The sequence below is a fragment of the Balaenoptera musculus genome, chromosome 11 (genome assembly GCF_009873245.2).
Source record: "Balaenoptera musculus isolate JJ_BM4_2016_0621 chromosome 11, mBalMus1.pri.v3, whole genome shotgun sequence".
Classification (NCBI taxonomy): Eukaryota; Metazoa; Chordata; class Mammalia; order Artiodactyla; family Balaenopteridae; genus Balaenoptera; species Balaenoptera musculus.
Window position 1 is genome coordinate 68,434,160 of NC_045795.1, and position 27,293 is coordinate 68,461,452.

At 54.1% G+C, this 27,293-nt stretch overlaps 1 protein-coding gene and 1 pseudogene across 3 annotated transcripts; one reads left to right on the top strand and one right to left on the bottom strand.

Moving 5' to 3' along the window:
• Window positions 1–27,293, bottom strand: TKT (transketolase). Of its 3 annotated transcripts, XM_036868675.1 has the most exons (16): window positions 27,045–27,259; window positions 18,741–18,780; window positions 18,358–18,431; window positions 17,373–17,490; window positions 16,430–16,543; window positions 15,531–15,628; window positions 11,127–11,318; window positions 9,116–9,234; window positions 7,453–7,646; window positions 6,557–6,721; window positions 5,246–5,402; window positions 3,305–3,435; window positions 2,614–2,697; window positions 2,413–2,506; window positions 990–1,112; window positions 1–290 (listed from the first exon to the last, which is right to left on the bottom strand). In XM_036868675.1, the coding sequence occupies exons 1-16, from the start codon at window positions 27,149–27,151 to the stop codon at window positions 115–117; spliced, it is 1,986 nt and encodes a 661-aa protein (XP_036724570.1). In that variant the 5' UTR covers window positions 27,152–27,259; the 3' UTR covers window positions 1–114. The 3 variants fall into 3 exon arrangements, with proteins under 3 accessions (XP_036724570.1, XP_036724571.1, XP_036724572.1); XM_036868676.1 differs by lacking the exons at window positions 18,358–18,431; window positions 18,741–18,780 and having other exon boundaries at window positions 27,045–27,293; XM_036868677.1 differs by lacking the exons at window positions 18,358–18,431; window positions 18,741–18,780; window positions 27,045–27,259 and adding an exon at window positions 18,105–18,125.
• On the top strand, window positions 3,452–4,325 carry LOC118903522 (annotated as a pseudogene).

The following is a 27,293-nucleotide window of genomic DNA, read 5'->3' on the forward strand; positions in this document are numbered from 1 at the left end:
TTCATTGTTCTCAAAACGTATATTTATGACTCCTCTCGGTACATCTTTGAGCACCTCTGCCAGGATCTCAGGAATGTGTAGAACTCACTCCCACGCTGTACCCCATGCCCCCCACTAGGCTTTGGTGACCAGGCCCCGCACGGCTTGCGCGATGGCGTCCTTGTCAATGCCGAACATCTTGAGCAGCTCTGCTGGTTTCCCGCTTCTTGGCACCTGGCTGACAGCCAGGTGAGTGACAGTGACGCCAGGCTCGCCCACTACTGCAGAGGCCACTGCCTCACCTATGCCACCTGGACAAAGGAAAAGAGGTGAGTCAGGTGATGCAGCCTCAGGTGAGCAGTGGGTGGGTCCCCAGAGCCCCTAGCTGCGCCCCCGGGCCCTGAATCAGTCTGAGTTTATTCCCTTTCCCAAGGATGGGGGGATGGCATATTTACCAACCACCCTGCCCCACGCCAGTAGCCAGAGCAGACATCACCAATCACAGTACTTATTTTTTTCATAAGCCCAAATATGGCCTCTGAATCATATTTAACACCATCCTCTGGGCAGCTGTCATCAACCAACATCTGCACTTGATCTCAGGGTCTAAGCCCGTCTATTCCCCTGGGGCCTCCCTTGGAGAAGAGAGTAGTGTGTATTTGTAGAGGATGGCTTTGTGAAAAACTCATAAAAGCCAGAAATTTGTGTCGCTTTCCCAGTTTGATTCTGCACAACAGCCTTAACTTTCAGGTACTTCAGGGACATGACCACTGTGTGCTCTTAGCACGGCTGGAACCCTCTCAGGCTTCCTGAGTCAGGCAGGGATCCAAGGAGCCATTCCAGCCATCGAGTTCAAGGGTCCCCAGGCCAAGCCTGAGGTCTGTTAAGAGGCCAAGTCCCAGCTGCTCTGGGTTTCCTGGGCTGCAGCTACCCTCCTGGGGCTGGGATAAAGGAGGATGTCCAGCCCTGTGCCCCAGCCCTCCCAACCCGTGTGTCCCCGGCTCTGTCACCTTCATAGTAGTGGTCCTCCACGGTGACGATCCTGCCCTTGGTAGCCCGGGCACTGTCGAGAATGAGCTTCTTGTCCAGGGGCTTGATGGTGAAAGGGTCCAACACGCGAATGTTGATCTTCTCTGTGAGGCGAGAAGAAGCGGGGTGGGCTGAGGGGAAGGAGCTGGGCGCCGTGGGTCTGCCCTCTGGGGGCCTCTGATGGGCACCCTGCGAGGGGGCCTGTCACACAGCTACCCACCCCCGATGGCTCGGCCACCGCCTCTGTTGAGCTGTGATGCCCGTGTCCTCTGCACCCACACCTCCACCTTGGAGCCTCCCTGGCCTGACAGGAGCAGCAGGTCTCAGGCAAGAAGAGGAGCGCCTCCTCTCTCCCCTCACGCCCTGGGCTGCAGTATCTTGGCCTTTGGACCGACTGTCAGGGAAAGCCAGGGGGACGGCCGCCTCCAAGGGTCCGCCCTGAGGTAAAGTGAGGGCATGTGGGGTGGTGGGGAGGGGAGCTGTGGCTGCAGGCAGGACGGTGTCAGGTCAGGAGGATGGGTCAACCCTCCCCCTGGATCTCCAGCCCGTCTCGCTCCTGCTCTGGCCCTCCCCCTAGTTCCTTAGAGCTCTGTTCCTTATGCCTGGGCCTCTTCGACACCCTCTTTGCTTATCAGTTCCTACTCACATCTGAGGTCATTTTCTTTTTTTTTTTTTTAATTTATTTATTTTTGGCTGCATTGGGTCTTCGTTGCTGCGCACGGGCTTTCTCTAGTTGCGGTGGCTTGTCTTGTTGCAGAGCACGGGCTCTAGGCGCATGGGCTTCAGTAGTTGTGGCACGTGGGCTCAGTAGTTGTGACTCCCAGGCTCTAGAGCACAGGCTCAGTAGTTGTGGAGCACGGGCTTAGCTGCTCTGCGGCATGTGGGATCTTCCTGCACCAGGGCTTGAACCATGTCCCCTGCACTTGCAGGTGGATTCTTAACCACTGCGCCACCAGGGAAGCCCTGAGGTCATTTTCCTAAGGACACCCATGTCCGCCCTCTCCTGGGTGCTCAGCACAGCTGAAATCTGTTGTGATTCTACTGCAGGGGAGGCTAATGCCTGTCTTCCCTACAGCTAACACTCGTGATCTCGCAATGATAATAATGCCAGGTCACGTTTATTAAATCCTCAGGACAGCCCCATGGGGAAGGTGATAGTACCTCCATCATGGATGGGGAAACGAGGCACAGTGATGCTGAATAACATACTTAATTAGAAGCCAGCTAAGTAGATTCAGGCTCCAGGGCCTCTGATCTGGCCACCATGCTGGGCACACAGGAAGTGCTCCAAGCCTGGCTTTTAGTAATACTCTCATCATTTAATTAGATGAGATTTTTCTTCACCCAAGACCGGGTCTGCAGTTAGCACCCCATCTAAGACTTTGTGGGTCCCGCCCTCCTTACCTTTCTTTAGCAGGTCAGCAGCAGCCAAGGCCTCATGCAGGGTCACCCCAGCCCCGATCACAGTCACCTGGTCGTCCCTGCTCTTCAGGACCACCTGGGGGCAACACGGGGGCCAGTGAGGCTCAGGGACTGGTAGACTGGGGTGGGTCCTGACCTCAGGCTCGCTCTATGGGGTCTCACTGGGGCATAAACCACACTGACCTTGGCCTGTCCGATTTGGAAATCCTCATTGTTGTTGTAGATGATGGCGTTTTCTGGGCGGCTGGTTCGGATGAAGCAGATGCCCTGGAATGAAACAGAATAACTGAGGATTTCAGGACGCAGGACTTCCAACCTTGAGGACTGGAGTCTTTCCTCTGCAGCACGTGCCTCTCCAAATATTCCTCCTGCGTGAGAGCCAGCCCCAAGCCCCAGATGGAAGATAACTTCTCCATCAGGTAGACTGGCCTCCAAGGACTGCATGCACCCCCTCCACCCCCCGCCCCAGAGTGCTGTGGCTCGCCCCCTGCCCTCAGAGGAACGAGAACCACGTGAGACATTCCAGTCAATGGCAGCGTGGCTCTTGTTCAGGACTCAGTTCATTCTGTCTTGGAGAATCCAACTCAGGGAGGGCAGACAGGCATCAACTGCTGGATTGGCAGGGGCTGTCAGGATGCTCAGTGGTGAAAGACAACGGTGTTCAATTAGCAATGTCTGCCACGCAGCAGGAAGGGTGGTGTGTATTTCATTTTTCCTGGTCTAACTCCTCCAAGCCACAACACCAGTGCAAGGTCAGGAGACACCACTCTGGGGCAGCAAATGACCAGCTCTGGGCCTGCATGCTGGCCTCCCTTCCTGTTCCTTTAGGGAAGCGCTAGCTGCCAGCTGAAGAAAGAACAGTCAAGTGACCCACCTTTCTATTGGCTGCTAATTCCACTGCCTTCTCCGTAGACACCCCATCGCTTGGGTAAAAGACGGTTGACATGGGGACAGACCGAAACAGAGCCAGATCTTCCAGGGCCATCTGGGAGGGCCCATCTTCCCCTGGGGTGTGGGAAAGGATATGCTGAAGTACGACCTCATGCGTGGAATGGAATCCTGGCCCCAAACCCTGTTTCAGAAGTCCGGGGACAGAATTTCGCGCCAAGCTGGCGGGCTATCCCCGTGTTAAGTGTGACATGCTAGCTCGGAAGTGTTTTCTGCCACCGTCATGGTTCATCTGCTAAACTGCATTGTCGCTGTGTCCCAGAACATGGGCATCGGCAAGAATGGGGACCTGCCCTGGCCCCCGCTCAGGTAAACAGAATTTGGTGATTATGGGTGGGAAAACCTGGATCTCCATTCCAGAGAAGAATCGACCTTTAAAGGACAGAATTAATATAGTTCTCAGTAGAGAACTCAAGGAACCTCCACAGGGAGCTCATTTTCTTGCTAAAAGTCTGGATGATGCCTTAAAACTTATTGAGCAACCAGAATTAACAAATAAAGTGGACATGGTTTGGATAGTGGAAGGCAGTTCCGTTTATAGGATATCCAGGTGTTCCTTCTGATGTCCAGGAGGAGAAAGGCATTAAGTACAAATTTGAAGTATATAAAAAGAACAATTAATGTGAAAGTGATTTCTGATCTATTTCAAGCCTCCTCCTCACCCCCCAAAAAAATTATGTATTTTTTGTTGTGGAGACTTTTGTTGACTTTAGATCTATGGATAATTATTTCTAAGCAAAGTACTTTTATTCCCCATTAATCTTAACTACACTGTATCAGATACCATTTGTGAAACATTTCCTGCTGTAACTGCCTGAACGCCCATCAAGAGTCAAGAATAGGTGACCAGCACCTGCCTAGGGTAGAACATCTACCAAGACAGCCCAAAGTGGCAGAGTCCCCTGGTAGCATGAGTTGAAACCAGAGCCTATAGAGTTAGGAGCTAGGCAGATGGGTCCAAAGGTCAGAAATGGATTATAAACAGAAGAGCTAGCATTCAGTTAGTTATTAAAATTAGATCAAAAGAGGGACTGTGAATTACTTTATATCACACTTTTGAAAAAAATTCTGTTCACTCAGACTAGGAGTCAGTTAAGTTGAAAACTCCAGGATATTCCACAGAGATAGTAAAGAGGCAGGTACGAGACTACCTTTTCGGTGGTTAAAGGAGAAGGTCTGAGACCTTAGAAAACTTTGTTTCTGACCTTCAATCAGATTGCGTGGGATGTTACAACGATAGAACAAGAACTGGCTGCTCTTTACAAAAAAGAATAACCTAATATCAAGCATAATGGCTAAAATTAAAAAGTCAAAGAGGTAAAAATTAAGAATGAATATTGCTAGAAACCAAAATTAGTAAGTTAGAAACTAAACTTCACAGAATTAAAAAATGAAAATTAAAACATGTTTTACCCATCACGTTAGCAAAGATTTAGATGAAGTATCCAAAAAAAATAGCATTTTCTGCCTTATAAATTGGTACAACCTTTTTAGAGTGTAAGTTAGCAATATCAATTAAAATTCAAAGTATTCTGGGTTTGAACCCAGAACTTCCACTTCTGGAAATTAATCCTGAACAAAGAAATGGACCCAAGAGTATCTGTTGCAACTTTCTTTTTCAAACTTGGAAGCAGCCCAAATGTTGATTAATAAATAACTAACCAGTATGTCTATAAAATGTAAATCTGTAGCAGTTAAAAAGAATGAAGTACTGACAGAAAAATGCCAAAAATTGCTAAGTAAAAGAAGCAAATTGTGTGTAATACTGAAAATGTTTAAGAAATGTTTATGTGTGGGAAAAAGCAAAAAAAAAAAAAAAGAACTCCGGGGAGGTCACAGGCGTGAGCACGCGGCCGCAGCTCCTCACCGATGGACACACCGCAGTGCGAGCCACAGAGGTTGATGTTGCTCTCGGAGATGGCTGCCATGCGAATCTGGTCAAAGGCCCGTGTAAAGAAGGCTGCAAAGGTGCTGCAGAAGGGCACCGTCCTGTCACGTGTGGCGCAGCCCACGGCGATGCTCACCTGGGGGCAGAGTGGGTGGTGTCAGCCCCGAGGAGGGAGAGGGTGGCCAGGGGGCCCAGGACCCCCAGGGCCCACCTCTTGGGAGGTGAGGGTTCCGTCATCCTAGTAACTGTTAATTCTCCTCCTCCCATGCAAGTGATCCTGTGCACCCACTGACCCCACAGTCTGTTTCCAAACTCCTTCAACTTGAAATAGTAATTTCACAAGTTCTCTTAAAATCACTGTCCTGGGGAACACTTTTCTAGCAACAAGCAAAGCCTTTCACAGAGCAGGCTAGTAAGCTTGGGCATGGATGGTCCATCCTTCCCAGGCCTCTGCAAGTCTCCTCCACCATCTCCCTGCCACCCCAAGGCCTCTGCAGAGACCAGCCCTCGCAACCCCTCTGTATGCCCAGAGGCCCCAGGCCCCAAATCCTGGCCCAGAAGCACTGAGTGCAGGCACTGGTTCTAAACTGGCATCACCTCCACAGCTCTGAAACCCACCAGCTGACAGGAGCCCTCCTTCCCCAGCCACCACCCTCCCCGGACCCTCCAGCTGCCAAGGCTGGAAGCCAGAGACAACTTCAGGTTGAAGGAGAACTCTGGATGCAACAGGGTCAGGTGGTCTCCAGGGGGAGGAAGCTCCCAGTTCCTAGAAGCCTGCAGGCCAGACTGGGCTCCTCGGCCAGGATATTTTGAAAAACAGGACAAAACACTGTTCCTTATTTAACAACCATAGATCCTGACAAGGAGCTGTTAACCCAACTGTGTGCATGGCAGGGGTCCACAAAGTTCTCTCATCTCTGTATTCCACAGGGTGGCAAGGGCCAAAGCCTTGTGCATAAAAGGGCCCAGCGGACTTTGGCTGCTAGTTCCAGCCTCCTGGCTGTGCCTGCCCTTCCACCTGGAGGGCCCTTTACCCCCAGAGAAAGCCCATCCACCACAATGCCTGGCCTGCGCGCAGCATCCCCTGCTCAGCTCCCCCGTGTGCACTCACCCAGCCCTTGGGTGTCACAACACCCCTCTGCCACCAGTTACTTGAGGTCAAGGGTCAATGCTGGGTCCTAGCTGTTTCTAGGGCCTAGCAGGCACCTGGCAGTGCCAAACACGGCTGCTCAAGGGAACAGGAGGGGTTCAGCCCTGCCCCTGCACCTCTCAGACCCCAGCTGCACCCACCATGTTCTGCTCAGCAATGTAGCACTCGATGAAGCGGTCTGGGTGCTCCTTTTTGAAGAGTTCTGAGAAGGTGGAATTCTTGGTGTCCCCGTCCAGGGCGATGATGCGGTCGCTGGCGTGGCCCAGCTTGGCCAGGGCCTGCCCATAGGCCTTGCGGGTGGCTATCTGTAGGGAGGAGAGTGGGAAGGCTGAGCACCTCGGGGGGTATGTGGCCTGGAGCCCAGCTCAGCCTCTGGGCCATAGCTTCCACCAGGGCGGAAAAGGGTAAAAACAGAAAGCCCAGCAGCATATGGCCCTGTGGAAACTTCTGTAAGGTTGCCAATAAGAACTTAAAACGATGAATGTCTTGGGTGCAGCCTCTTGTCTCCAGCCCGGCTATGCACCATCTGAGCTGGAAAAGATGTCCTAACACCCCCATTTCCCCAGCCCTGTGACAGAGGCCTGCGAACTCGCCCCACTCTGCACGAGAATACACTGAGGGCCTGGGAGTCAGAAAGCCTGACTCAGGTGACAATGATAGGTCCACAAGGGGGAGTGCCCAGAGCCGGGCAGGCCTGCCCTTTGCCTTTGCCTGGCCAGAAGTGGGGCAGTCCTGAGCGCAGGCCAAGGCCATGATGGACCGGGGCTGGGGGGGGACTCAGAAGCTATCAGCTTTGATCCCAGTAGCTTGCTGTGTGACTATGGGCAAACCCTTGCCCTCTCTGAGCCTCTGCATGTAAATAATTCCAGAGCTGGCTGGCCCCATGAAAGAACTGGCAGGAGCAACATCTCAAGGTTCCTCCTGACCCCCAACTAATCTAATCTCTCTTCTCTTTCCCGGCCCCACCCCTGGGGAACCAGAGAACCGGTGCCACCCTAGCCCAACCGGTCCAGAAAAGTGAGGCCCAACTGGGTACCTTGTCCCCAACTTTGTAGCTGGGTGGGGTGGGCATTCGGATGTTGGTGATGTCCACTGAGGGGGTGTCCTCCTGCGGGGGTGTCGCCAGGATCTTCTTTTTGCTGTGGATCTGGCTGTAGATTTCCTGGATGATCTGATCAGCCATGTTTTTGGGGAGGGGCTTCCCATGCCAAGACTCCTTATCTTCTATCCCTATGGGTACAACATAGGAGGGCAGAGGGACAGGTAAGGTGAAAGCTCCCAGAGGGCCAGGAAGCTGCTCGAGGGGGCCTAACCCTCCACACGTCAAGGGCAGGCCACCATGGGGGTCAGGGAAGGAGGACCATGGTGACCAGCACTCAACTGCAGGCCCCCGTTGAGTAGCGGCCCAGTCCCCCAGGAGCTCCCAGTGGGGAGGGGGCATGTGTGGTAGATGAATGTTGCTGGCATGCCACCCCATCCCATTCCCCTTGCATCACCTCCCCACCCCAAGCCTGCACAGCGTGGGGTCTGCTGTAGAAATCACACTCAATTTGTTGAATAGGCTGGGAGAGGAAGCTGAGGCCTAGGGCGGGGGAGCACCGCCAAGGTCACCTATGCATCAGTGAGCAGCAGACGGGGCTCTGTAAGCCCCCAGGTGCATCCCCCACCGTGGCATCTGGCTGTGTGGGGACCAGTGAGGCTTAATAACCCTCTCCTCTAAGGTCACCTCAGATGTCACCACAGCCTGGAGAAAGCCAAGGACTAACCCTCCCAAGCAGCCCCCAGGAGCTATGAGGTTTCCAGAGCCCACGTGGTGGTAACACCTGAGGGGTCAGCATCAGCAGCACTGAGGTCATGACTGTATCCCAGAGTCCTCTCCCAGAAGGTTCCAGAGCTGTACACTTCTTCCCAGATACCAGTGAATATCCTCATTTACCTCAAGTCCACACAGGCAGAGGGGGACGTGACCCCTGGTGGGCAGGGGGAGAGCCGGGCACGTGGCACAGTGAAGCCAGCCCAGAGCGGGCAGTTGGCTCTTTCAGTGCCAGACTCCCTGTACCCCGGGCAAGTCCCTGGCCACTTCTAGCCCCATCTTCCCATCTTTACAATGGGCAAGGGCCATCCCAGCCCCAAGCAAGGGTCTGGAGCCTGGGCCTAGGTGCTAGGGAGGGACTTATGTCTGCATGGCTGTCAGGCCAGGCAGAGGAACCATCTTCCAGACCCTCCTGGGCTGCCCACCCACACAGGCCTCTGGAATCACTTTTCCATTGCATGAGGGGTACCCCGCTTGCCTCCTAGGGAAGAATCTAGGTCTCCCCAGGCTTTCCTGGGGCTCCCTGCATCAGCCCTTCGGCTCAGGGCAGACAGCTGGAGCTGTCAAGGTCGCTCTGCAGATGCCAGGCAGGGAGTGTCCTCTCTCCTTACCCACAGTCCTTTCCAAGTCCTCCCTCTCCTCCTGCCTACACATGACCCCCAGTCGAGACCAGCCAAACCAGGGTCTAAATCCCAGCTCAGCCACACGGCCCAGCAAGTCTCCTGCTCCCCCTTCCCTGGACTGGGTGCACTCCGCTGAGGAAGCAAGGGGCTGGCTCAACCCCCGACGCGGGCTCTCAGAGGCACGCCTCCTAAACCCCCCCTCTTCAGTCAGCCGCAGGGCCCAGTCCCGGGTGGTGGGTGGAAGGAGACTCGAGCATACAGACCTGTGATGCCTCGACCCTTGAAGGTCTTGGCAATGATGGCCGTTGGCTGGTTCTTGACCTGCCCGAAGGCCTTGCACAGCTCCTCCACGCTGTGTCCATCTACGATGATGGCGTGCCAGCTGGGGACAGAAAGAGGGCATGAGGGGCGAGGGCCCTGAGGACGGTCCTGGGGAAAGGCTCTGCCCTCGCTCCACTGCACGGCTGCGATCTGGAAAAGAGCTGGAGGAGTTGGGGCGCCTCAAACCTGCCGGTTTCCGATTTGGGTTTAATTTTCTCTTTTCACATTGTTTTACTTCCTCTTGTTTGCCTTTGAACAGATTTTCCTCCTCTCTCCTAAGTAATGCAAAGCCTAGTTCACTTATTGTCTTTCATTCCTGAGCTATTCATTTCCTACTGAAAGCTGCTTTTAGGACAATGCACTGGGTTTGGAATCTACTACTAGATTTTTGATGAATTTTTATTTAAGGGACACATCCAATCACTCCATAGATGCTGGACGTGGTGCCGGAAACTTGTATAAAATGAGCCATGTTGAGGAAGGAGCCTTTCTCTTTCAGGCAATCCCTTTTGGGACACTTTTTGGCAGATTAACAGTAACAGAAGTAGCAGCTCACACTTACTGAGTGCCCACTCTATGTAGGCACGGGGCTGAGCACATATTAACCCATTTAAACCTGTTGTTGGGCTTCCCTGGTGGCGCAGTGGTTAAGAATCCGCCTGCCAATGCAGGGGACACGGGTTCACGCCCTGGTCCAGGAAGATCCCAAGTGCCGCGGTGCAGCTAAGCCCATGTGCCACAACTGCTGAGCCTGCACTCTAGAGCCCGCGAGCCACAACTACTGAAGCCCGCGTGCCTAGAGCCCATGCTCCCAACAAGAGAAGCCACCTCAATGAGAAGCCTGCGCACTGCAACAGAGAGTAGCCCCTGCTTGATGCAACTAGAGAAAACCCATGCGCAGCAACAAACACCCAACGTAGCCAAACATAAATAAATAAAATAAATAAATTTAAAAAAAAGAATAAAAGGCAAATTATTAAAAACAAACAAACAAAAACCTGTTGTTGTCCCCATTTTATAGACATGTAAACTGACATACTGAAGGTGGAGTAATCTGCCCAAGGCCGCAAAGCAAGTTAAGTGATGAAGCCAGGACTTAAGGAATCTGGCTTCGTAGCCACAAGGTTATGGACACAGACCCAAGGATGCTGCCGGGGTTATACTCCAAGTCCCAGCCCGATGTGGCCTTGAGGAGGTCTGTCCCTGAGGCATGTTGTGGCTGTTTCTTCCCCTGTCCAACAGAGAATCTTTCTTCTCTTCATTTTCTCTCTATAAGGTCTCTCAGAGATAACAGCCCTATGTCTGCTGTGTGATCAGGTACTGCAACTCCAACTCGACTCTCCCTGGTCATCGGCTCATCTATGAAGGGTGGCCTTGGAGGCCCTGGACCCTCAGAGCCCAACTGCAGAACTTGTATTTGGGGTAGGGGAGGGACATCAAGGTGAGGCCCTCTCTGGCTGACACCCACCCAGATGGACCTCCCTGCTTTGTAACACGTGACTCTGAACTCACAACCATCCACCAAGGCTATGGGGGAAATCTGGAAACCCTATCTCCCGTTTCCCTATGAGAGGCCTGTTCCTCCTCCTGTCACAGGAGGTAACCAGTGGCCTGACGTACTGAGCGAGCCTGGTCCACACCATGCACCTCCTCCCTCCTCACCCAAGAACAAGGTGAGGATGTGTGAGATCACATTATGTGGAAGCTCTGAGAGCCATCACACCACCCAACGTGCAAGTAAAGGAACTTGCTCAGAGCTGGGCCTCAGCCCACAAATCCATGGCACTGGCCAGGGCGGCCACTTTAAGTCCAAATGCCCTGTGAGTCAGACGCTGAAGGGAGACCTTCTTTTGATGGGGCTTAACCTCTGGCTTCAGCCCCTGCATCTGCAAAGCTTCTGGCACAGAGGCCTCCTTTGCTATGAGGGTGCTCAGGCCACAGCCTCGTACGTACCCGAAGGCCTCGCAGCGCTTCTGGTAGACGTCCATCTGATGCTGCAGCGGGGTGGGGTCGCTCTGGCCCAGGCGGTTGATGTCAAGAATGGCAACGAGGTTGTCCAGCTTGTAGATGGCTGCAAAGGCCATGGCCTCCCACACGGAGCCCTCTGACAGCTCCCCGTCTCCCAGCATGCAGTAGACACGGTAGCTGCGGGGGTGCGGGGGTGGGTTACAGACTGGCCCCCTTGCCTGGCCCACGTGCCCCTGGCCTTTCCCTCTGGGACGTGCAACAGCTGTGCCCACCCCAAGTCCACACCCAGTGAGGAAGGGGCTGTGAAGGAAGCTGTCAGGAGCTCCAGAAAGCAGTACCAGCTGCCAAGAAACAGAGCTCCAGACAGCAGTCTGGAGTTGTTAGGGCGTGAAGAAAATGGTGAGGCTCACAGGGGCTAACTACTCACGCTGGCGGGAGGGCCTGGAGCCGCCCGCTGCTGGGGTGCACCCACTTCTCTCCGCCCCACCGTGAACCAGGACTGCTGCGGGAGCCCTGGGACTCACTAAGTGGGCCAGAGGGACAGAGGACCTTTCTGCTCAGAGGAGCTGGGCCAGGGAGGCCATCTGTGATGCACCCTAGAGGGAGGCTTCAGGTGAAAATGAGCACTCACAAGGGGGCCTGAAGGCCGGGATCACGGTGTGGGCAGGTGCCTCAAAGGATGGGCTCCTCCCAAACTTCTGGGGCTGGTTCTTACCCAAGACTAGAGCTGGGCCTAGGCTTTCTCCACCCCAGGGGCCATCTCCTGCCCTCAACACAGGCAGCCATGACTGTTCCAAAGGCAGTGTGACACGGTAAAAAGAGCAATGAAGTTGGGATAAATTACCCAGAAACAGAACCCTCCCTGGCCGGGGAGGGTGGAGCCAAGGGGTGAGGCTGGAGGCAGGGAGACCAGTTCAGGGACCTTGACCCCAACCCCCAACCCCCCAACTCTGCTTAGCACTGAGTAACACTCTCAAAGAAGGTAAGTGCAGTCGTTATTCCCAAAAAAACACACAGACAAGGAAACAGGCTCAAAGGTCAAGGCACTTGCCTGAAGATCATGCAGTCGGGGAGCAGCTGAGCGAGGATTCAAACACAGGCCCGACTGCCCAGCCCAGACTGTCCACTCCTTGCTGACTAGGATCGCACGTGGGGGAGGAGCAGCAGGATGCGGGGAACCCCTTTCCCCTGCCCAGCGTCCAGATGTGTGACCCCAGGGAGGGAGGCTGGTGCCTGGATGGCTCGGAGGGACACAGCCGCCCTGTTGCTGAGTGGGTCGGGCCTCCAGGCCTCCTTGCTGCAGGGCCAAGGCAGGGGAAGCTGAAGAGAGGTGGGGACGGCTGTGGTGCTGTCAGCATGACTCAGCACCCCTGCAGGCCTCCAGGTCAGGGAGGGCTCCTGCGTCCTCCCCTTGCCATGCCAGGCCCATACCTTCCCTTCTGTGGCCTCTAGCAGGCCAGGCCACTGGTTCCCCCACAAGGAGCAGAAGGTCCCACTCACAGAGGCTTATCTGAAGCTGGGTCTTGCAGGCTGCAAGGGGGGCCCGAAGACACTGCAGGGGTGGGGTCTGGCACAGCAGCTCCCGAAAATGACCAGCCTGATGGGGCTAAGCCAGAGAAGCCTGTAGGGAACTCGACTTCCCCAGAAAGGGACTCTAGGGAAGCAGACTGGCTGCCTTCCCAACCCCACACCCACTTCCAAGGAAGCTGAACTGGGGCCAAGAGTGGAGTTCCAGCATAGCCTCAGACTCAAGTCAGGAGGGCGGCGTGGGGAGACACTGGGGGTGCTTGTGGACAGGAAAGGGGGCCCTGCAGAAGCCAGGGCTAACCCTGAGGCTGCATATTTCCTGAAGCTGTTAGATTCAGGGTAGAGCTACAAATGCCCACAGTCCTGAACTACCATGAAGAGAAGAGACCCTAACGAGAGGGCCAACATTTGCTGCAGGAGTTGGGAAACCACCTCAAATATCCAATAACAGATGACGGTCTAAACGTGTTACAGCATCCCCATAAAACAGAACAGTATCCAGTCATTAAAACTAGCTCTTGGACTTCCCTGGTGGCACAGTGGTTAAGAATCCGCCTGCCAATACAGGGGACACGGGTTCCAGCCCTGGTCCAGGAAGATCCCACATGCCACGGAGCAACTAAGCCCGTGAGCCACAACTATTGAGCCTGTGCGCCACAACTACTGAGCCCACATGCCACAATTACTGAAGCCCACGCACCTAGAGCGCGTGCTCCGCAACAAGAGAAGCCACCGCAATGAGAAACCCATGCACCGCAACAAAGAGTAGCTCCCGCTCGCCGCAACTAGAGAAAAGCCCACGCACAGCAATGAAGACCCAACACAGCCAAAAATAAATAAATTAATTAAAAAAACAACAACACTAGCTCTTGACAGTTAGGGTGTGAGAAAGTGTTCAGATTTTTCTAAAAAGAATTAGGTAAAGTTGTATAAATACTAGGATTATAAATCCATTAAGTTTCTTCTCACAATAACATGGAGGAAATAGGATACATTGTTAAGTGAGACTGATATGGGGGAGAGGTGGTTAAGAATAAGGAAGATGTTTGTTTCTTTTTTTTTTTTTTGGCCACACCTCACAGTATTCATTCCCTGACCAGAGATTGAACCCATGCCCCCTGCAGTAGAAGCGCAGTCTTAACCACTGGACCGCCAGGGAAATCCCTCGTTTCTTTTTAATGCATTCCTGTATTTTAGATTAGTATGTATTTTATAATCGAAAAAAAAATTATTTAAAAGAGAAATGGGGAATTCCCTGGCGGTCCAGTGGTTAGGACTCAGTGCTCTTACTGCCGGGGCCCCAGGTTCGATCCCTGGTTGGGGAACTAAGATCCCATAAGCCATGTAGTGCAACCAAAAAAAAAAAAACAAAAGAGAAATGGAAGAGAGCCAATTGGATGTGTGCTCCCTGGTTGATGGCTGGCTGGACAGCCCTGACTGGAGGCTGGATCCAGGAACTCTGGCGGCTGGCGCAGCCTGATAATTCCCTTAACCCCTCAGCCTTAGCCAACCCTGGCCACTGAGAACCCAGCTAAACGTTTTCTCCCTACACTGGCTTTTCCCATTATGTTAGGGTCAGGAAACGATCCTTCACGAGGAATTATTTCAAGCAACTGTAGAGAATAATTAACTCACAGCTCTGGTTCTGTGCCAAATAAAATACTCTTAAACACACATCCCGTTCTTTGTGACTTTCTTCACTGCATGGTGAATCACTTCTGGGTGTAGCTGAGCCTGGCCCCAGAGCCCAGCCCGGGAGGCTATGCCGTCAGGTAACACTGGCCTGAGTCTGGAAGGCCTCACAGCCCCAGCCCACCTCCTGGAGAGCTGTCTCAGGAGCTTCCCCTGCACACAGTAGGTGCTCACTGGGGCGGAGCATCCAGTCAGGCTCCCTGTAGCCTCCTGCCGCCTGCAGGCCAGACTCCCTCGGCCTCTCCTCTGGGAAGCTTCCCGCCCACAGGGCTCCCCGAGCCTGCTGTGCTTCCCTCAGGCCCCTCAGAGCAGCCTGGGGACCCTGAATATGGACCCCAGATGCACACCCTGGGTTCACATCCTGCCTCCACCATAAGGCAAACATCTTACCTCAGTTTCCCCACCTGTGAGAGGGGCAGCTGTACGCACCTTATCCCCTTATCAAGGTGAAACCCTATAAAGCACAGAGGACAGGGCCCTAAACGGTAAAGGAATGAAGAAACCACTTTGACAGCCTGCAGCCAACACTCCTCCCCTCGGCAACAGAGACCTGTCTGCAGGCCACGGTGGACGGCCTTGTAGCTGAAACCTGCCTCGAGGGGGCGCTCTCCCAAACTGCCTGGTGCTGGAGCAGCAAACCTCTCTGACCAGGCTGCTCACCCTCCACAGGCCACTCTCTCCAGGGTTCATCTCTTCCCTGGCTGACACGCGGGGGTCAGGGAGGCCCAGAAACACCCCCGGAACACCCCATTTTCTCCTTTCCCGAGGTAAAGGCGAGTGGCTCGGGCCTGGGTTCTCGGCACCTAGTCAGGCATTGAGAGGTGGGCCCACCTAAGACTTCCAGGGTCCAGGTGCCAGGCTTGGGGGCAGCACGGACTCATGAGCCAAAGCGCTCTGGCCAAAGAGCACATGGCCCTGGATGCAAGCCTGGCCCTACCAGTCACGATCCAGGGACTCTGGGCAGGTCCCTTCACTCCTTTGAGCCTATTTCCTCATCTGAAAAGGGAGCCGGTCCTGGTACCAGCCTCATGCCACACATGCACGGTTAGTTACTCAGTTCCTACTCCGCCCTGGGCAGGCAAGGAGGTGCCTGGGGGCATCGAGTAAAGCTGGGCCACCAGGACCCCTCCCAAAACCATCGTGGGTGGGGGTGGGGAGTGGGAGTGTCACCTGGCTTTGTCGAAGTACTTGCCGGTGTAGGCCATCCCGCAAGCGGCCCCAAGGCCTTGGCCCAGGGAGCCCGTGGCCACGTCGGTGAAAGCTTGCTTCTGTCATGACAGAGGGCTACAGTTACCACAGGCAATGTTTCCCAGAAGTGCCTCCCAGAATTCTAGCCCTGTGACCTTGCAAGCCTCGAAGCCACACCCCACCCATACCCAAGGTGCAGGCAGGTCTGCAGAAGGCAGAGTGTGACTTCTCATTATTCCCCTACAGCAGTAATTGTGGGTGTGGTTCAAATACCAGCTCGGCCCATGGGGAGCTGGGTGACCTCAGGCCACGGACTGAATCTCTTTGGGCCTCGGTTCCCTCATCTGTAAACAGAGCCCACATTATCCACCTCACACAGTGGCTGGGAGAATTCATGACAAAACTGAATTATTTGGCCCTAGTGGGTGCCCAGATGGGGCGTCACAGTTTCCATGGTAACCCCATGAACTCCAAATGTTTGCAGCGCCCCGAGGAGCACACCGGGCCCCTTCCGTGGGTGTCACCAGCATCCTGCTGCGACCCCCTTAGAGAATCCCTGGTGAACCTCTTCTCCCAAGCTGTGTCTAAGTGGCCAGGGAGGCCCAGCAGGGAAGGGAAGCCGGTGTTTGGTGCCTGGGGAGAGGCCCTTCCGCAGTTGACCCAGAGTGCCCTGGGCTGGGGCCTTAAAGGTCTCACGCTTCAGCACAAGCTTGGGGTAAACAGCGTGCCCCCAAATACCTGCTTCTTCCTCACTTTAATGCCCTCCTCTGCCCTCCAACACCCTCGGCTCCTCAGTGGGTGCCCTGTCCCCTTCCCGCATGCCTTGAGAAACAGGAAGTGGAAGGAGAGGCCTGGAGAGGCTCCCAGTGGGGTGCACTTACCGGGACAGGGTGCCCGTCCAAGTCAGAGCTGATCTTCCTCAGGTTCAGCAGCTCTGCCTCAGGCAGGAAGCCGGCTTCAGCCCAGACGGCATACAGGATGGGCGCTGCGTGGCCCTGCAGGGGATGGACGGTGGGGGGACGGGTCAGATGAGGCGCTGTTCCCGCCACACCCCGAAACCCGGGGCCTGGCCGAACCGAACCTGCCGGCCCGGGTATCCCTTTCAGGAAAGGAAGCAAGTGAAGGCTACCTCCCCTCCTGTCATCCCTCTCCAGCCCAAGGTTCCCACAGCCAAGGCCGAGCAGGCCCTAGGACAGGTGCAGGGGGAGCGCAGCTGTGAGGCCCGAGGCCAAAACCCCAGCAGGCAGCCGGCCGCCCTAATCCCTGGGTTCTGGCATGTGAGCGGACTTGGACAGACTTCTAAGCTCTCATGCCTACCCCGAGAGACCAAAGGCCATGGAGCCAGGCCTGGGTACAGGTGGATTTCGGGGGTTCACGGCATAGTTTGTGGCTATGGTTCTCAAGCGGGGCGGCGGGGGGAGGTGGTCAGTGCCGGTCAGTGCGCCCCATCCCAAACCCTACTGCAGGGCATCACCACTCTTGAGGGAGCGAGCGTGTCCTGGGTACTGGCACAGCAGAGATGCGTGCAGAAAGCCACAAAGCCACACCCCAGACCTGGACTCCAGTCCTGCCTGTCAACACCACACATGGGTAGAACACCCAGATCATTTCCATTATCCCCTACTAATTCGGCTGTTTATTCCTTAGCTTGGGGTTAAGTTTACCAGCTGGGTCAGCACAGAGCAAGACACCGAGGGAGGGGCCGGGCGGAGCAGGTGGAGAAGAGTGGTGAGGGGCTGGGTTCACACCAGGGAGGTAGGTCCCCTTCTCACCATTTCAGGGCCCACCCAGCCCCAGGTGAAGGACAGAAGGCTGGCCTCCTACCTTGGAGAGCACAAAGCGGTCGTTGTGAGGGTTCCGGGGATCCATGGCCTTGTAGCGCATGGTGTGGAAGAAGAGGACAGCCATGATCTCGGCGGCGCTGCAGCATGACGTGGGGTGGCTGTGGCCCAGGAGAGAGACGGACGCATGCATCACAGCCCTGAACCCCTGATCTACAGGGCTTATCCCACGCCCACAGACAGGGACCTGGGGGTGCAGGTCCCAAGGAGTCACGGGCTTGGCTTGTCAAGAGACACGTGCTCCTCCCTCCTGGGAGGGTTACATGGGGTCTCAAGGAGGCACTGCTGGCAGCATGGGGGTTGCACCCTCCCAGGGGCCAACAGTCTGGACCCTCAGAATCACGGTAATTGAAGAATTCTGGGGCTGGACTACAGTAAGAAAGGAGGAGGGGTCCAGGAGACTGCGGTGGCCCCTCTATGAACAGTTAGCTAAGTCCCAGTGGGACTGCCCAGGACTCTGCCCACTTGTCAGGGCAACTTGGCCTCCCAGGCCCCCAGGGGTGCTGGGCCTCCTACGGCCCTGGGCAGGGGCTAACGGACGAAGGCTCCCAGCAGCCTCCACCCACAGGGTTGGTAGTCTGAAAGCTGGGCCTTCGGGCTCTCCAAGAGTATCACTGGGCTACTCGGCAGGCCTTTAATGGGCATTCTGAGGGCTGGTAGAGCCACCAGAAACCATGTTTTTGCACAGAATTTAAAAGGCAAAGCAATCTCTTACCTTCTACAAAGGCTACAATCCTGGAAAAAATAAAAATTCCTTCTGCCTGAGACAGGGCTGGGCTGGGGCTGACAGCAGCAAGCGCCTGCCCTTCCAGGTCTGGAGCAGTGGGGTCAACCGGTCTCCCTTTTTTAGGCTCTTGTTCTATTTGTTGCACAGTTATTTGAATGGCTACTGGGCAAAGGACTTAACCAGAGAAAGTACAAGGATTTTGTCTTAGAGATGTGACTTATTCAGGTTTCTTAGGACTCACTTGATGGATTCAGCCTCAGCCCCCAGGAGTGGAGACTGGGGTCCCCGGCAGGACATGCTGTGATTCCTGAAGCCCTGCGGTCCGCAGTTTGATTACAATGTCAGCCTCAGGGTACGTGCCTCCCAGCCGCTCCCTCCATGCAGCTCAGCGCAGCCTTCTGCCGCTGCTCTGAGGCCCTTCACACTAAAACATGCCCACTGCCAAACTCAAGGGCACATGCACCACCTGGAGTTCACGTGGGCCTCCCTCCTCCCTGCCAGCCGGCTCCCGCCACGGGTTAGGGGTGAGTCACTCCCAGAGCAGACACATTAGTAGAGAAATCCGGAACTGTCCATGCTGGTTTAGTACCCACATCCCCAGCACACAATCGTCTTATACTTAACCATTTCTACGAACTCCTGGTCATGGGGAAAGACACTAGACCTGAAAGAGGGAGGTGAGGAAATGTGAACGAGAAACCTTTCCCTGCCTGGCAGGAACCCAACTCCCGTGTCCCTAGCGCAAAATTCAGCTGGGGGACACCCCAGTCGACACCAGCCAGGCTGACCTCCTGCCCTTCCCCTCCTAGGGCAGCTTCATCCCTGAGGAACCCTCTTTCAAAAGTCATGACCCTGTTAGGAGAACAGTGGGGGAAGGATGGGGGTTGAGAGCAGGCCAAACTGCTCCAAGAGAAAGAAGGCAGACACGGACAGGAGCTTGGCCTGCCCTGCCCCCCTGGCGGTTCCCAGGAAGGGGCTTCAGGGAGAAAGGGCTGTGACACAAGCACTTTCTGCACATGATGGAAGTGTGCCTGACCCAGGCAAAGCTGACGTGGTGGGAGGGAGGTCACCCATGAAGAGACACCAGAAGTTGAAAAGTAGCTGATTTTAACCCTTCCTTGCGAGACCCATGGAGGTTGAGCCTATATTTCCTCCAAAGACTGCATCCCGGACACACTACTGGCCCTACCTTCATACCTGCCAAATAAAAACATACAGAATAAGGGATCCTTGGGGGCCAGGTGTCTGCTCCACCCCACCCCAGAGCTTTCAGGGAACTCCCTCTGAGAGAGGTGTCCCAGGGTGGGGATATGGGCCACGCAGGCTGTGACTTTAGCACATGCTTCACCTCGCCGAGGCTCAGCTTCCTCACTTGTAAATGGGGTGCTGTGTGGGGATGGCGGGGGGTCCCTAAGACAATGAACTCAAAGTGCCCAGGTTACCATCAGCCACCACCATTTGCTGGAAGACCAGATGCCACACTTCTCAGTGCCTCCAACTCCTCATCTCCAGGCTGGGACCACGACCCTCTGCGGACCACGGGGCAGGCAGGAGGGAAGAAATGAGCTGAGGATTGAGATGGGGCTCTGCAAACCATAAACTGCTGAACACAGGGAGACAGTTACTTTTAGGTGCAAATTACTAGAGGAACTTCAGTGTACAGAGTCTGTGGTCTGAGGGCCTGAGATTCTCCTGTAACCCCAGCCTGCCCTGGGGGGACAACTGTGGGCGGGGGCCCACCCCAAGGTGCTGTACAGGACAAACCCATGAATGTAAACTGGCAAGAGGCAGGGAGGGGTGTGGGCAAGGTGGGAGGCTGCAGGGAATTTTATCCACTATGCAACTCTTTGTGATGCATGGGGATTATAAGTTTGTTCCAAAACCTGTCCACTTACTCCTAATTAGTTCAATCTATGAAGGCGGTGCTGAGGCCTTAGAGCTGGGCCTAGGTAAGTCTCCCAAAGGCCCCCCACCTCTGGGAGGACATTCTTCCAGATGTCTCCACCACCACCCTTCCCTTCAGCATTCACTCTGCTTGCTCACAGATTTCCCTGCAGAAAAAGTGCAGAGAAGATCCCTCACCCCCTGGCTGGGCTCCTCTCCATTATCAACAGATAATGCTGCCAGCTGCTGGAAGATGGCCCTTCTCCCACCCTACACATGTCATACACATGCCTCAAGGCCTCAGAAAATGAACCAGGGAGGTGAGCACTACAACAGCCTCTCCAATGCTTAAAAATACAAAGAAAAATAATCTGTTATGAAGAAGAAATAAGTACCCGAAGGAAAAAGTAAGAAATATGAGTTGAAAACCAACAGTTAAGGTCCAACCTAAAAAGTTAAAAAATACAGTGAGCTCAAAGACAGTAGAAAGATAAAAAATGGAAATTTATGAAATAGGAAGCAAATGTTCAATTTTTAAAAATCGAAGTCAAGAGTTAGCTCTTCAAAAAGGAAAAAAAAGGGACTTCTCTGGTGGCGCAGTGGTTAAGAATCTGCCTGCCAATGCAGGGGACACGGGTTCGAGCAGATCCCACATGCCACAGAGCAGCTAAGCCTGTGCACCACAACTGCTGAGCCTGCGCTCAAGAGCCCGTGAGCCACAACTACTGAGCCCGTGAGCCCCAGAGCCCGTGCTCCGCAACAAGAGAAGCCACCGCAATGAGAAGCCCGTGCACCACAACGAAGAGTAGCCCCCGCTCGCCACAACAAGAGAAAGCCCGCGCACAGCAACGAAGACCCAACGCAGCCATAAAGAAATAAAGAGGATATTTAATGACAATATATTCCTATAATGGAATACTACGCAGCAACCTCAACAAGATCTCACAAATACGACACGTGAACAAAGCACACTGCTGACAGATCTCTACAGCAGGGAAGACCATACTGTTTATGAATTTATACAAATGTTATAAGACTATAAGGAAAACAATAAAATGCAAAACTCAGTGTATAGTTCTTTCTAGGGGAAACCTTCCTTATCTGAGGAGGGAGAGACACCCAGCAGGTTCTAAAGCACTATTAACGTCCTAGTTCTTAAGCCTGGAGGTAGGTACACCCAGGTTCGTTATTTATAACACGTACATCATTTATATTCTTTTTTAGGTATATATTAAAAAAAAAAATACTCAGGGGACTTCCCTGGTGGCATTCTTAACTAGTGGTTAAGAATCCGCCTGCCAATGCCGGGGGCACGGGTTCGATCCCTGGTCTGGGAAGATCCCACATACCGCGGAGCGACTAAGCCCGTGCGCCACAACTACTGAGCCTGTGCTCTGGAGCCTTCGAGCCACAGCTACTGAAGCCCGCGCGCCTAGCCCGTTCTCTGCAACAAGAGAAGCCACCACAATGAGAAGCCCACGCACCACAACAAAGAGTAGCCCCCGCTCACCGCAACTAGAGAAAGCCCGCGTGCAGCAATGAAGACCCAACGGAGCCAAAAATAAATAAATAAAATAAATAAACTTATATATTAAAAAAAAAACATTAAAAAAGAAAATACTCAGGCAAGAGAATCTCAGGATGCCAGGACAGAAGCCATCCTTGTTCCTCCTGTTCCTAGAACCACCTGGGCTGACTCCTGCCTGGAAAGACTGCCTCCACACCTCAGACTGTGAAGAAACAGAGCTATGCCCCACACCACTCCCTCCGAGAAGCCCTCCCTGACCACACTATCTAAAATACCTTCTTCAAGACTTCCCTGGCGGTCCACCAGTTAAGACTCCGCGCTTCCACTGCAGTGGGCTTGCGTTCAATCCTTGGTCAGGGAACTCAGATCCCGCATATCGCGTTAAAAAAAAACAACACAAAAAACCTTTTTCCCCTCACTCATACTTGCGGCCAACTGACATTATATGTGGCTATTTGTTGCCTGTCTATCCTAGGTGCAACTCCAGCTCCAGGAGGGCAGGGAGTTTGAGTCTTTTCACTGTTGTAGCCTCGGGCCTGAAGAGCATCTGGAACAAAGAGTGCACAAATAAATGATGTATCCTGGCTCCAAGACTCTAGGGATGTGACCTCTCTGAGCCTCAGCTTCCTTTTTGTAAAATGGAGACAGTAGCAGAATCTGACTGAATGAGGTAGTATTTGTGTGTAAAGAGCTTAACACAGTGCATAGGAAAACGGCAATTGCTCAGTAAATATCAGCTCTAAAAATACCAGATATGAAGTCGAACCTCCTTCTCATTTTGAGGATGGGACCACTAAGGTCCACAGAAGGGGGAAGTACCTTGCCCAAGGTCACACAGCCTACCATCAGAAGAGCTAGGAGAAAAGCAAAACGCTAAGAGAAAGTGAAGAATGGATAAACAAAATGTAGTATATCCAAACAATGGACTATTCAGCAATAAAAGGAAATGAAGTACTAATTCATGCTACAACATAATGACCTTCCAAATATTGTGCTAAGTGAAAAAAGCCAGACCCCCAAAGACCTCATTCTGTAGGATTCCATTTATATGAAATATCCAGAAGAGTTAAAATGGGAAGTGGTAAATTCACTAAAACTTACTGTAAATCACTGTCAATATACTAAATTTACTAAAAGCCACTGGACCATACACTAAGAATGTTATGATATGAAAATTATACCTCACTAGAGCTATAAAAGGATGATTTTTAAAAGGAAGAAGGTGCTCAGAGCCCAGCAGAGGAAGTACTTGAGCAGCCACACTCCCTTACCCAGTTGTGCAGCCCTCAGAGATTACAGCCAGGCCATGGGTGAGACTGACTTCTGAACAAGAAGGCCACACAGTGCAGGCCCCCGCCAGCTAGACCCACATGCTGGGGCAATCGCCAGCTCCCACCAGCCCACCCCATGGAGTGGACTTCACCTCACTGTTCAGGGCAGGAGCACAGAGTCTGCCTAAGGACCCAGCGTCCAGGGCTGGCAGCTGTAGTCTGTGGCAATAAAGGAGTTCCTGATTTTGTGAGACTGGGCTCTAGTGACAACAGGTCTCTACCTAAAGAGGCAAAGTCAAGGGGAGTCAGAGCTGGTGGTCCAGGGGCCACAGTGTGATCAGCTCATGGGAAGACAGGAGAACACCTCAGACCCTAGCCAGGTGGCTGCACCAGGTTCCCAGCCTCAGGAAGCACTGCCCATCAGCCCTGCTGAGTTCAGAGGCAAAGAACAGAGTCACTGCAGGACAGCCGGGTGTCCTCACACAGAGTTGGGAAATGCTGCTGCTGGGGTAATCTCAACGGGCTTGCTCTTGCCTCAGTCAGGGCCAAGCTGGGGTGAAGACAGCCCGAATGGAGAAGCAGGCCCAGGCAGCAGTTTTCTGCCCAGAGAGGCTGGGCCAACAGGGGCCCTCTGAGCACTCAAAGCCTCTCTAAGCACCAGAGCTGGGTAGCAGGGAGGGATGTACTTCCAGCCACTTCAAGGTCACGTGGACCCCCAGGACATGAAACCCACAACAGGAGGTGGCAGGACCCCAGAGCTTGCTCCTTCTGGTCCCCCAGCCCCACCCCAGAGAAACCCAGTTCAAAAACAACCTATCTGTGAACTTCTCTTTTAGAGATAGGGAAACTGAGGCCCTGGGATGGGAAGGGTCTTTCTGACAAGGGCACAGCCAGTCGGAACACAGCCAGGGTTAGATTCGTCTCCCTGTGCCCACCAGCCAGGCCTGGCCAGACCTTATGTTCCTGAGTATCCACCCCAACACTGTGGGTCAGAGCCCCGGGGACTTCTAAGCACAGCCCGCGCCTCCAGAGCTGGGCCTGACTCTGATGGTGTCCTCAGATGACACTCAGCATTGTTTGGATAACGCCAGTCTAGCCCGCTTGCTGAGAACTAAGAAATCTCCACTATGAGCCTCAGCAGTAAGGGCCCCTCTGACAAGGCCATCAAGTCTCATCTTTTAAAGCCTGGATGAGCTGGACCCTTGCCACGGCTGCCACAGCTCCCCCAGCACGCGGAGGGAGGGGCAGGTGACCTGGAGAAGCTGTGGGTGCTGCCACAAGGAGCCCTCTGTGCTGGCTCTGTCCCTCAGCTCCCTGGACACAGAGGCCAGTGTCCTCACTTCCCGGGCCTGGTGAGGTCCACTGTCACTTGGTCAGTTATGGCACAGGAAGGGGAAAGCTACCAAGGTATCAGGACTTCACCGAATCCTTAACACCACGGCCTGGTCCTCACTGATCCAATGTCAGTCCAGCCTCCACAGTGACCATGAAAAGACTTTGGCCAAAGTGCTGTTTCACCACCGGGGATGTAAGCTCCCCCAGAAAAGAGACAACCTGACAGGATGGTCACTTTGGCCATGACTGCACAGAGCCAGGGCCTCAAAGCTGAGCCTTCACTTGATGGACTGCACCCATTGCTGTGAGGGAATAGTCGGCCTCAAAACATACATCCGGAGACCTGTTGAAGTCTTCCTTTACTGGTTTTTTTTGTGTGTGTGCACACAGAGCTCTTGGCACATGCCTTTCAAAATCTCTTGTGACAGAGGTAGTATTAGTAATGTTACTTCCTTCTGAAAAGTTAAGTTTTTTCTAAGTATTTCTTTTTTTTTTTTTTTGGCCTTGTGGCAAGTTTTTTTCTAAGTATTTCTTTCCTTCATTTTTTACGCATGCTTAAAACGAACAGGAATCACTGTATCCTGCATTTTTTCTTCTTGTAAATGGACACTTTGAGTTCAGTGAGTTCCTCCCTAAGGCATTACAACAGTAAACCTGGGTGTAACTTAGTTGCCAAATCCAGTATCTTCTCCCCATAGAAATCAGAGTTTAACTATCTAACAAAGACCCAGGAGACCCATTGGACACCCTCTTCCTTTGGGAGCCCCCCTCCCCCAGTTGTCAATGTTATTTCATTTCTCTCCAAGTGCCTTCAAACTGACTGAGATCCCCTATCACTGTGCCTTATCTTCCCCTTTCTAGTTTCTCTCCATTTTCTGGCCTGGTGCTGCCTGCCTGCCCAAGAACTCTTCCTGGTTAACGTGAGCCCCTCACTGGACAGCATGGAACGGCGACCAATGACCAGCTTGGGCAAGTCACTTAACACACTAGCCTCACTTTCCTCATCTATAAAATGTGATATGACAGCATCTGTCGCATAGGATTATTCTCAGAATCCATAAGATAATATTAGCAATAAAGGATGCTCTGTGTCACACCAGGGATACTTACTGACCACTCAGGAACCCTGTAATTGTCTATAGGTTTTATCTAGACCTGTAAGATGCTCAGAAGTGTAACACTATTTTGTGTCCCTCCAGCTAGACCGCCAGGAATCTGGCTAGAGAGCTCCTAGCATACAGCAGGGTTCAACAAGGTTCTGCAGGGCAAATGATCCCCTGAAGTGGTCAAGGGAAGGGGATCCAGTAGTACTCACCAAGCAATATAGGTGTGCAGACCTACTGTGTGCCAGGCGGGGGAGAGGGCACCAAGAGTAAGCCAGATCCCTGCCTGGCCAAGGGATACCCCGCATGATCGGGTATCAGTGTATCTCCACTGATATAAACCCAGTGGAGATAAAGGGTCCAAAGAGTGCATGGTGGGTGGGGTGGGAGAGGTGGGATGGGAGGGCAATGGCCTCCCAGGAGAGGTCTAATCCTTTCTGAGAAATGGGTGTCTTAAAGGCACACAGGGTGAGTGGCTACCTGCCCTGCTGGTCAACAGGTTGACTCATTAAAAGCATATCCTGTATGAAATCAGCCAGAAGCTAGAATCTTGTCTTTGTTCTAAAGAGAAGACTTGGCTGGGAAGGTTCCTGGAAACCATCCCCCACCCAGACTTCAAAATCATTTCATGAACCCATGACATGCTGTCTGGGCAGCCTCATGCCCCAGCTCCCAAGGGCTGGAATCCTCAAAACTACTCAGTGTGTAGGCGCTACTATTGTTCCCATTTTACAGAGGGGGAAACAGGCTCTGAAGTGACTCACTAGCTGATCCTCTCAACTACCCCACCTGATGCCTCCAGCTGCACAGTGGCCAGTTATCATTACTGTCCCTTGCAACTGGCCATCTTCAGAGAAGGCTCCCTGGGATGGGCAACAGCCTTTCTCCATCTTCTGAGCCATTGGGGCTGGCGGGAAAGAACGTTGGGAGATGGGCCTCTGACTTGAGAAAAGTGCACCTGGAGGCTGGCCCTGCATGTTCACCCCAGGGCCCTGGGGCTTGGTTCTTGGTTCTCTTAACCTTCCAAGTCTCCCCTCCTCCACCCCATCCCCTCCTCCTGCCCCCACCCCAGAGGAGCTCTTAGACCTTCCCTTCACAAGGGATGCCAGGATTCTGCATCCACGTGGCCACCTTCCTCCTCACTCCCCACTCCTACTCCCCTGGAGTCTCAGCACCCCCTGCTCCAGAGCCAAGGGTGGCAGGAATGTGACTCTGAACAGGAATGTGAGGTGGAGGAGGGGACGGGTAGTTTGAGGTAGGGACAAGGCCGGGGCCCCAGGCTCCTCTGCAAGATGAGGGGTTAAAACAGGCGCTCTCGAGTTGGGCAGCACGGGTTCAAATTCCAGCTCTCGCCGCGTGTGACCTCGGGCAACTGACAAATTCGGAGCTTCAGTTTCCTCACGTGTGGGTGCAACGTTACCAGTTACCAGGGTGGAAAGCGTCCAGGGGCCGCGCGTGCCGAGGGCACGGTACAGGGCTTGTCTCTCGGCGAGTGGGCACTAATGGTGGCCTTCCCGGCACGGCCGGCGAGGGGCCTCTGCAGTGCGGAGCCGCGTCCCCTGCGCCTTAGAGCAGCGGGGAATGAGGGGCCGAGCCGGCCTGAGGCCTGCTGGGAGCCGGTCCCCAGCCGGCGGAAGCCGGGCCGAGCGCGGGCGCGCCGGAAGGCTCCTCCGGCGCTGACCTGCGAGGCGCGCGCTCCGCCATCTGACCGCGCCCCCGGCCGCCTCCCTCGTGGTGGCACCGTGCAGCGCGACATGGAGCCGGCGTGCCCGCGGCCCCGGCGCCCTCGCCCTGCGCCCCCACTCACCCCGAGCCGGCCGCCGTGGTGGCCTGGATGGAACTGATGCGCAGGCGGTTGGCCGTGTCCTTCAGGGCCTGCAGCTTCTGCTGGTCTGGCTTATGGTAGGCCTCCATGGCGCGGCCGGGCGAACGGGCGGGTGGGGAGGCCGAAGACGCGGAGACGCAGTGCAGCGTAGCCGCAGGCAACTGCTAAGGCCGGACGCCGCGCGGGGGCGCGTTAAGAGTCCCGGGAGCCGCCCGCGGGGGCGGGGCGCCG